Source organism: Drosophila arizonae, chromosome 5 (genome assembly GCF_054131065.1).
Source record: "Drosophila arizonae isolate 15081-1271.41 chromosome 5, UAZ_ARI_1.0, whole genome shotgun sequence".
In the NCBI taxonomy this organism is placed as follows: Eukaryota; Metazoa; Arthropoda; class Insecta; order Diptera; family Drosophilidae; genus Drosophila; species Drosophila arizonae.
The window spans coordinates 5,613,440-5,623,868 of record NC_142925.1 but is presented as its reverse complement, the minus strand read 5'-3'; the positions used below and the strand labels follow the sequence as shown (position 1 = coordinate 5,623,868).

Genomic DNA, 10,429 nt, shown 5'->3' with positions numbered 1-10,429 from the left:
ATCTTTGATCTTTTATCCATCCATACTATAATCTACCTGATTCTCTCTCTGCAAGAGTATTCCAACTTCGGCTCGTCGTAGTTCTATATAACGTTGCTTTACCTATATGTTTTCTAAAAATGATTTGCTTCCAACTGCACTTCAATGTTAGTTCTCAATAAGAATTATGTTATATAATATTATGTATGTATATTTCGTATAGGGGCTAAACGAATACTTGTACCTGAGTCTCTGATCTTCGAAAGTATCTCAAACTGTGTTGTAGTATCTGTGTAACTGTGTGTATGTGCGTGTGTGCGTGTGCTGTTCGAGGCAAGTGATACGAACGATTTGAAAACCTGAATCTCAGTACAAAACAGAAAGTTGTTATTACATATATACTATATATATTCCCCCATATATATGTATTACATAGCAAAGCTCTATTTACAACAAAATTGATTTTGGCTTTTTGGTTTTTTTGTTTTGGGAAATGAGAAGGGCAAAATAGCAGAAAAACAAGTTGAGAAAATCAAACAAAAAAATTGTAGTGCAAGTTCCTTAGCAGTCGGTGTAAAATGCATGCAAAATTTTTCGAATAGTTGTTATTGTAATTACCAAAAAATTAAGAAAAGAAAGTAGCACTAGCGTAGTCTGAAAATATTTGGGCACCAATATACACACACAACATACAAACAAAAGCGAAAACTTTAAGGACAAACAAAGAAATGGAATCCATATATATACTATATATATGTATATGTATATCAAAAGCAACAGATCAACTATTTGTAACTATCTATTTATGGCAAAAATCAAAGTTATCGAACCGAATCAAATCGTATTTAAACGTTTTATATATATGTATACAAATCGTAGAGAATTCGCTTCAGCTCCAAAAATGTGACTAAAGCTTGAACAACTTTTTTAACTACACTCAATGGACACAAATGAAACAGGCAACATACAACATATAACATGCCACATGCCACATGCCACATGCAGCATGCAACATTCAACACATTCGGCATTATACAAACTACATCATATGAAACTAGTTCAGCTTTATATTCCATCTACTTTGATATGAAACAACACTTTTTAGTTGTTTGAACAAATGGCACTGATTATATTTTGCATAAATTGTATTCTTATGTATTTTACACACTTTGCTCTCTATTTTTGTAAGTATTTCCATTGAGTTGTTACAAAGCACGATATATATTATTAAATGATATATATATACATTATGTAAATACATATATATTTGTATGTAATTTTTGATATGATTAAAGAGATTTATACCGCATATTGAACACAATATATATATACTGACACAATGCTCACTCTTCTTACTGGTTCTGGGTACCAAGCGTTGATTCTCTATTCTGTTTCATCTATAAGAACCAAGAGAACAAAACCCAACTTACTTCTATCCTAAGAGCTTATACAACACAACATATCATGCAACTCGAAACAAATGGCCAAACCAAAGGAGCACAGGACATTTTCAAGGGCTTTTCTAAGATACTTTTTACAAGAACTTACGCTTTTACATAACAACAACAACAACAACAACAAACTACAACTACAAGAACAACATGAGACAACTGAAACAACACTTGTATATACACTATTATATAGAGCTGTCTATATCTATCTATATATATACATAATATTCACCTCTTTATATATCTTACACAGTTTCAAAGATATGTATTATTATGAAGAAACAGGGGGAAGAAATCAGAAGAGAGGGAGAAAAAAAAAACATAGTAAGATTAAGAGAGAGAAGGGTTAGAAAAATGAGATCGGGAGAAGGCGTGCTTGTGTGAGAGATGAGACAGAGAGAGAGAGAGAGTAAGGTAGGTATGTAGAACCAGAAAGAGTCTCCCTCTCTCTCTCCCTCTCTCATTTGATCTGTGGAACTTCTTGGCAATTCTAGGGAAACATTACTTTTATCTGACATGTATGTATAAGTATAAATAAATATATAATTTAAACAAGTTGTTGATCTTCAAAATATATATATGTATATGTATACAGATATCATAAAAATTGTGCATGTAGTTCAATAATTATTTAGTATCGATGTATTTATGAAAGCGCCGAGCGTAGAATTTGTTGCAATATACTATATATACAGACATATATATATACGAATATATATATATATATAGAGAAAAGGAATATATAGTACAGATAATTTATATACATACAAAACTACAAAATGAATAATCAAATTTCACTCAAATTAGTATATACATATATATGTGTAAACATAATTATAATAAAAGAATGAAAAACAAACAACATTAAGGAATGTATTTTAGAAATTTCAAATTAAAAGAAAACAAAAACAAACTGAAATTATAGAAATTTTGCGGTTTTCCATGCACAGCTGCAGCTCGTTGCCTTATCAGCTGCTATCAGTGCCTTTCCTTTGGACACCACAAACTATGCCGTTTTGCAGCGCCTTCTTTTGGGCAGGGTCTGTGGTTAGAGATAGCAGAGAGCGCGAGAGAGTGCAGAGCTATAAAAGGCACAGTTGACCTCCGGATAGTTACAGTTGCAAAGTGCGACAAGTGCTTAGTACATCAATTCCTTTTGGGACTCTCTCTCTCGACTCTCGACAAGCTCCAGCTCCAGCTCCAGCTCTCTCTAATCCTGTGCAATGGCCGACACTCAGAATCTACTGCTGCTGTTCGAGCACCCCACCGAGCCCGTCTTCATGGACAAGGGCAAGAAGGTGACCGTGTTCGATGTGCCCGATAGCTACCTGACCGATCGCTACCGGCCGATCAGCAACGAGGTGCAGAGCCGTGTCGGCGAGAAGGTGGAGCAGCGTGTGCCCGTCCGAGAGATCTCGATCCCGGATCTGCGCATACCCATGTCACTGGGCCGCGAGGAGCAGTTCTCGCTGTTCATACCGAAGCACCGTCGCATCGCTGGCCGCCTCATCGACATCTTTGTGAACATGCGCAGCGTCGACGATCTGCAGAGCGTGGCGGTCTATGCTCGCGATCGTGTCAATCCCGTGATGTTCAACTATGCACTCTCTGTCGCACTGCTGCATCGGCCCGACACCCAGGGACTGGATCTGCCCTCGTTCGCCCAGTCGTTCCCCGATCGCTTCGTCGACTCGCAGGTGTTCCGTGAGCTGCGCGAGGAGTCCTTTGTGGTGCAGCCCGGCTCTCGCATGCCCATCGTCATACCCCGGGACTATACGGCCTCCGATCTGGAGCCGGAGCATCGCCTGTGGTATTTCCGCGAGGATCTCGGCGTCAATCTTCACCACTGGCATTGGCATTTGGTCTACCCCTTCGAGGCCTCCGATCGCAGCATTGTGGCCAAGGATCGCCGCGGCGAGCTCTTCTACTACATGCACGAGCAGATAATGGCGCGCTACAACATGGAGCGCTTCAGCAACAGCCTGGCCCGCACGCAGCCCTTCAACAACCTGCGCGAGCCCATTGCCGAGGGCTACTTCCCCAAGATGGACTCGCTCGTGTCCAGCCGCGCCTGGCCGCCGCGCTTCGACAATACGCGCCTGGGCGATCTGAATCGCGAACAGGATCAAATCAATCTGGAGGTGGCCGATCTGGAGCGCTGGCGCGATCGCATCTACGAGGCCATTCATCAGGGCTTCGTCATGGATGTGAGTAGCAAATGAAGCCACAAATGGGGCAATTCCTTATAGCTACTTTGTATTTTTTAGGAGCGTGGACAGCGCGTGGAACTGGACGAGACCCGAGGCATTGATATCCTGGGCAACATACTGGAGTCCTCCATTCTGTCGCCCAATCGCACTTTGGTAAGCCTTATAGAGCACTCTATCATGTCTATGGCCTTACTATACTCGGTATACCCTGTAATTTCAGTATGGTGATCTGCACAACTTTGGCCACGTCTTCATCTCCTACTCCCACGACACGAACAACAAGCATCTGGAGTCCTTCGGCGTCATTGGCGACTCCTCCACGGCCATGCGCGATCCGGCCTTCTACAGGTGGCACGCCTACATCGATCGCATCTTCCAGGAGCACAAAACCCGGCTGCCCGCCTACACGGACACGCAGCTCAACTACTCGGGCATCTCCATCACTGGCGTCCAGGTGGCCTCCAATGGCGGCCAGCCCAATGTGCTGACCACCTTCTGGCAGCAGTCCGACATGGATTTGTCGCGCGGCTTCGACTTCACGCCACGCGGCAATGTCTTCGCTCGCTTCACCCACTTGACCCACACGCCCTTCACCTACACGATCAACGTGAACAATGACGGCGGTGCCCAGCGCTTCGGCTATGTGCGCATCTTCATGGCCCCCAAGAACGATGAGCGTGGCCAGCCCATGCTGTTGCGCGAGCAGCGCCTGATGATGGTGGAGCTGGACAAGTTTGTGGTCTCACTGAACCCGGGACCGAACACCATACGCCGCCGCTCGACAGAGTCCAGTGTGACGATCCCGTTCGAGCGCACCTTCCGCAATCTGGACGCCAATCGCCCCGCAGCCGGCTCACCCGAGGAGCTGGAGTTCAACTTCTGCGGCTGCGGCTGGCCCAACCACATGCTCATCGCCAAGGGCCTGCCCGAGGGTCTGCGCTGCGATCTGTTCGTCATGGTCTCCAACTATGAGAACGACAGGGTGAGCGTCTGAGTTAGCTCCACCTTAAAGGACAACTAAACTGAAATCCCCGATTTTCCCTTTTTTTCAGATCGACCAGCAGCTGGTGGGCCGCTGCAGCGATGCTGCTAGCTACTGCGGCGTGCGCGATCGCCTCTATCCCGATCGCCAGTCCATGGGCTATCCCTTCGATCGTCTGCCGCGCGCTGGCGCCGATCGCCTGGTCAACTTCCTGACGCCCAACATGAGCATCGTGGACGTCAGCATTCGCCACGAGAATCGCGTGGTCACTCGACAGGCCTAAATTGAACCCACATCTAGCTGACGACGTTAACGCAACGACCTTGCCTCGCTGACACTGACGAATACATACATAAGTTACAGTAATAGACTATATTGCATCTTGATTGAGCTCATAATAAACGCATCACGGCATTTAAAGAAAACAATACAATGGCTACTATATAGTCCATTCATTTAATACCAGAGACGGTGGCCTTAAGCGCGCATTGCGATTGCGCTTATCAGCTGCGGCGTGTGCTATTGATAGATCCCAGCAGCTTCTTCCACACAGCTCGAATCTCTATGGCGCTCTATGGCGCTTATAATCGGGCCGCTGTCGCCTCAGTGGCTCAGTTGCGAACGCACCGTCGAGTGGTGCAAAACTTAAAGTGCTTCCTCAAACCAAATCGATGGCTCAGGCTCTGTCACTGCTGCTGCTGCTGCTGCTGATAGCAGCCATTGGCGTAAGCATAATCAGCATAAAAGACAATATATTCTAAACAAACGGGAATTTTTTGCGATTGCTGCGCAATTATCTGATTAGAATAGAAATGAAAAGCCGAACAGTCTATAGTTATAGTTGTGAACTCTGTACAAAACGTGAAAACAAAGTGAACTTAAACAAATTAGGAAAATGTTTAAGAGAGATGTTCAGCCGGCTGATTAAGCATCGATGATTATCGATTGTGAAACGAAAACGAAGAGACTCTAAATGTAAACTTATATAATATTCCACACCACTCCTTATCTAAAAGTATTGGTTTATATATTTATAGACTACTTACTCATTCTGTCATATAAGCCAAGCTTTTATACACCTAATATTTAGCCCTTCGCTCGTTAGAGATTGACACACTTAGTCATACATAATATTAAATCCATATATTATATATCTATAGCGCTTATCAATTTCAGCTCAGGCTACATAGATTATAAACAGGCGACAAACAATTCAGCTCAAATTCATTCTCTCTGGCGCTGATGAGCTTCTATAGGAAAATGTACATAAGATTTACCAAGCCAGATAGCAGTAGTAGATATCTGGATATATCTAGCAAATATATATATAATATATTTTTGCATACTTCTATCTATATCTGTTATACGAATAGCGGATTTGATATACAAATGAATTTTTGCATACTTCCATAAATGGAACTACCCCAATATAATCCTCATCAGTTTCGGTAAAGACCTTTCAATATAGAAAGCCACTAGAGCTACAGATAACTGTTCCGATATCCATGATATGATCATAAGTGTGAGGTCTCAGGAAACACTCATAGTAGTAGACAGTTCATTAATCTTAATACCCTTTCAATATTTAAATTTCGGGCATATAAACAGAGAGTTTGATGAAAATTTTCATTATACTCCCACTTGACTACATATTAATTATTTGCTCTAGCTAAAAATATGAAAATTTTAGGGATTCATAAGAGTCTAACATCAAAAACTGATTTACCGCTTCAGCTACCGCCTAGGGTATACGCATACAGAGAAACTAAAGTCTGTCTCTCTCTTCCCACTCTTTCTCACACACTCTCTCTCTTTCTCTCTGTCTCTCTTTCTCTCTGTCTCTCTTTCACCGACCTTAGTGGACAACGGCTGCCGTCAGCTCGAGCTACGATCGGCAGGCCAAGACGTTCGTGGATCAGTCGAGCGAGCGCTACTTCAAGCTCTACCAACAAATCGCCTCGGAGACATACTCAGCCAACGATGAGGAGGATTTCGAGGCGCTCTTCTCCAAGCTGACCAACGTGAAGCGCATCGCCGACGAGCTGGTGGGCATCTCGCGTGAGGCGAGCAACTTTGACCTGGGCAAAGTGAACGATGCGGAGCTGAAGCTGGCGCTGCAGGAGCTGCGCACCGTGGGTGATCTGTTCGTGCTGGGCGAGGATTATTTCTCGTCGGTGCAAATGAATCTGGCTGCGTTGCAGAAAATGTCCACGGACAAGGACATTGAGCCGTATCTGGGTGGTGCCAAGATGCCCAACGAGGACGACAGCCCGCTGGCCTACTATCCGGACATCCAGAAGATTGTGCAGCGCAGCAACGATGTGGACGAGCTCAAGTACTACTGGGAGACGTGGCGCGACAAGAACCAAATCTGGGCCTCGGTCAACTTTTACACGATTGTGCAGTCGTACCAGAAGGCAGCCCAGATACTGGAGATACCGGTGCATCAGCTGTGGTATCGCTACGACAGCCAGGAGATGCTGCAGCAAATGGAGCAGGCCATGGCGGAGCTGCGGCCCGCCTATCAGCAGCTGCACGCGTTTGTGCGCCAGGAGCTGCACAAGAAATACGGCAGCGATGTGGTCAACGCCAATGGCCCCATTCCTGACCATCTGTTCCAGCAGGTGCTCGAGCAGGCCTGGGAGGAGGGCAGCATCATTGAGTCCTACTTCCCTCGCAAGGATCTGCCCCAATACGACGAGTTCGTCAAGCATCTGAGTGCCAAGGCGCTCGTCAACGAATCCGAGAGTTTCTATACTTCCCTGGGCTTTGCACCACTCAGCGCTGAGTTCCACAAGAATCAGCTCAAGGAGCCAAACGAAGACACACCCGACGACGACTGCCGCCCCTCGCTCTTCGACCTGACCCCGCACGTCTACATGATGTACTGCGAAAAGGTTAGCTTCAGGAAGTTGATGCAATACCATGCGCTTATGGGCCGGGTTTACTATGCCGAGCAGAAGAAGGCGCTGCCCTCGTACTACTTCAAGGCCTACAACCTGGAATATCCCGTGGGTGAGGCTGTGGTGCTCTCTGCCTCCTCGCCCACTCACCTGACGGGCCGTGGCCTGGCCAAGGGCGTGCAGTTCACGGAGCAAACGTTGATGAATCGTCTGTTTAGAATGGTGAGTCGTAGTGAAATCCTCAGATTTATTCTAGTTTTGAGTGAAAGAAGTTAAACCGTATCTAATTCTATATAGAGAGATGTCTTAACCCTTCTCTGCATACTGAAGAGTTATTCCCTACTTTAATCTGCTGTAATACAGATTAGTTAATCCCTCCTTAAATCTCCTCTCCCAGGGCATTCATACGGTACTCAACATTCCGCTCTACTATGTGCATACGAAAGTGATGCATGATCTACTCAATGGCACCGTCGATATGGATACAGTGAACAAACACTACTGGCGACTGCTGGAGCAGCATGCGGGCATTGAGCCGCCCACGGATCGGCCAGAGGGCGCCATCGACTTCCCATACAAGTTCTACGTAAACATCGAGCAGAACTATCAAACCAAGTGAGTTCTATACATCAACAACTATTACAATATATATCATATATATATCTAATATATATCTAATATCATCATAAATTTATATTTCCCTTAGGAAATTCATTTCGGAAATCCTGGGCTATCAGTTCTATCGTTCGCTCTGCCAACAGACCAACCATCGCGGACAGCTGCACAATTGCGATTTCTATGGCAACTTCGCTGTGGGCAACAGTCTTAAGTGAGTTTACAAAATTTCTATTTTGACTTTTATAAATTCATTCTAAATTATTATTTATATTGTATATTTTAGAGCCATGATGTCCCTGGGCTCCACAAAGCCTTGGCGTGAGGTTGTTGGCAAAATATTGCCCAAAGGCACGGGCCTGAGCAGTCTGGCTCTATTGGAGTACTATCAGCCTATTGTGAACTGGATTGAAACGCACAACAAACAGACGAAAGCTAAGATTGGCTGGAATTCTACAGAAAAAAGTAAGTTGGGGCTTTTCAAATATATACAATTAATTATTAAAATTTAAATATTTACTTACAGAGGTCGTTTAGAGGCACTTTTGATGTTTGCATTAAAACTATTTATAAGCATTTGCTTGAACTCAATAAAAACTTGTTATATATATTCAAATAATACTTTCAAATAATAACGAGCTTTTGGATGGTGCTGGGCAGCACTGTTAATGAAACAAATGAACGAACTAGTTCCGTTTGCTGTTGTTATCTCGCTTGGTCTTGAGTAAATGTTAGGCGCGCTTAAGCTGCGTGCGAGTTATGTGTTGGAGCGAGACAACTATATAGTCGCGAGTGTGGCGCCAAGACATGAAATTCAAATTTCGAACAGAGCGAGTTTGTTAAGGAAAAACTTAAATTAATTGAGTGGAAGTACTATATAAATAGTCCAATATTAAATAAATAAATTCAGAAAAATTATAATACATTTGAAAAAATAAAAATGATTTAGAATACAAATAATAATTAAAATGGAATATATTTTATCAACATCAAAAAGAATTTTAAAAAATTTAAATATATATAAAATATAAGTATAATAATATAAATATTACTATTAGCAATAAACATAGTGTAAAATAATACTATTATATCTTGTGCAGTTCAGTTGTAACATTTTATCATCTTTTTTTTTCTCAGTGTAGCCTTGGCTAACACCAATTTCAAAGCTTGCCTAAGAACAATTAGCCAGCTGCCCAGGCGATTACCACAAAAGATTTGTCCACAAAAATAAGCGACGTTCGATTTGTCTATGATTTTGTGGCATTTGCCAAGCGGCTGTCAGTCAGCCGAATAATCTGTTCCGGCCATTTGCCATTTGCCATTTGCCATTTGCCAGCTGCACAGCTTTCAATGCACTTTGCTTGAACTGTCGAAGGGGCCAAGGCAGAGCAGGGCGGGGCTGTGCAACCTCTAAGCGCAGCAGCCCTAAAGTGTCGCAATGTTTAGTCCCAGCTGTTGCAGCAGTTGAAGCTCAACGAAGCGCAGCTTTATGCGTGGCTTATTCTACGCTTGATTGCCACATCCACATCCGAATTCAAACTCGAATTCGAATCCGAGACGTCTGCATTAGTTTCCTCTCTTTCTCTCTAGCTGGCGGGGATTAGTGTCTGCCCAGTGGCTGCCTGGCATTATGTCAAAGCCGGACTTTACAAGAGACGCTTCACTTGCCACACACACACACATACACATCACTTGCTGAAAGGTCAGCGATTCTGGTCTGGCTGATGGTCACTAGCCACGACGCAGCTGAAGAAACGAGCTCTGTCGCAACTGCAACAAGGTCGTCCATTTATATGCCTGGCTGCAGCTCGTTCCGTCCGACCCAGCTGGGTCTTTCACTCTCAATTTCGATTTCCAATTGTTCGGGCCCCACCAGCTCGAGTGGGCGGCATTTGTTAAATAGCTTTTGGGTAAACGATTGCATTGCGTGCCGCCCGCTGCTAATTGCGTCCGAATTGCACTCGATGCTTGGCCATGAAATGAAGTTATTACCAGCTGCTGCTGCTGCTGTTGCTGCTGGTAACTTTGACATGGCACGGAGCCGGACGTGAACTTCCAAGCTGTAGCAAAAGTTGAAGTTGAGTGAAAGGCACCCACGCCATACCCATACCCAGCTCCAGCTCCAGCGCCATCCACATTGTCGTCATCGCGATCTTTATTCGGCTTTGCTGAATGCCTCTTTATGCAAAATACTCAAAATGCCCCACAAACTAAAGAAAAGCAACAACAACAATAGCAACAACAACAGCACCAAATCACAGACAGAAAAAAAAAGGGAAAACAAGTTAA

General features: G+C 44.1%; 2 protein-coding genes across 2 annotated transcripts; both read left to right on the top strand.

Annotated features, from left to right (window-relative positions):
- Nucleotides 1-2,525: 2,525 nt before the first annotated feature.
- PPO2 (Prophenoloxidase 2) lies at nt 2,526-5,055 on the top strand. Its single transcript, XM_018012197.2, has 4 exons — nt 2,526-3,637; nt 3,698-3,793; nt 3,861-4,622; nt 4,693-5,055. Exons 1-4 carry the CDS (start codon nt 2,654-2,656, stop codon nt 4,903-4,905), a joined length of 2,055 nt encoding a protein of 684 aa, XP_017867686.1. The 5' UTR covers nt 2,526-2,653; the 3' UTR covers nt 4,906-5,055.
- A 136-nt stretch (nt 5,056-5,191) lies between these two features.
- On the top strand, nt 5,192-8,759 carry Ance-4 (M2 family metallopeptidase Ance-4). Its single transcript, XM_018012199.2, has 6 exons — nt 5,192-5,347; nt 6,482-7,747; nt 7,923-8,140; nt 8,232-8,354; nt 8,427-8,605; nt 8,667-8,759. The coding sequence occupies exons 1-6, from the start codon at nt 5,294-5,296 to the stop codon at nt 8,675-8,677; spliced, it is 1,851 nt and encodes a 616-aa protein (XP_017867688.1). The 5' UTR covers nt 5,192-5,293; the 3' UTR covers nt 8,678-8,759.
- The last annotated feature ends 1,670 nt before the right edge of the window (nt 8,760-10,429 follow it).

Bases quoted from the DNA above. Each gene is read 5' to 3' on its own strand.
- PPO2 (XM_018012197.2), top strand. From the start codon at position 2,654: ATGGCCGACACTCAGAATCTACTGCTGCTGTTCGAGCACCCCACCGAG. The intron at 3,638-3,697 runs GTGAGTAGCAAA...TGTATTTTTTAG, and splicing joins ATCAGGGCTTCGTCATGGAT to GAGCGTGGACAGCGCGTGGA. The intron at 4,623-4,692 runs GTGAGCGTCTGA...CCTTTTTTTCAG, and splicing joins CCAACTATGAGAACGACAGG to ATCGACCAGCAGCTGGTGGG.
- Ance-4 (XM_018012199.2), top strand. From the start codon at position 5,294: ATGGCTCAGGCTCTGTCACTGCTGCTGCTGCTGCTGCTGATAGCAGCC. The intron at 5,348-6,481 runs GTAAGCATAATC...CACCGACCTTAG, and splicing joins TGCTGATAGCAGCCATTGGC to TGGACAACGGCTGCCGTCAG. The intron at 8,355-8,426 runs GTGAGTTTACAA...TGTATATTTTAG, and splicing joins GCTGTGGGCAACAGTCTTAA to AGCCATGATGTCCCTGGGCT.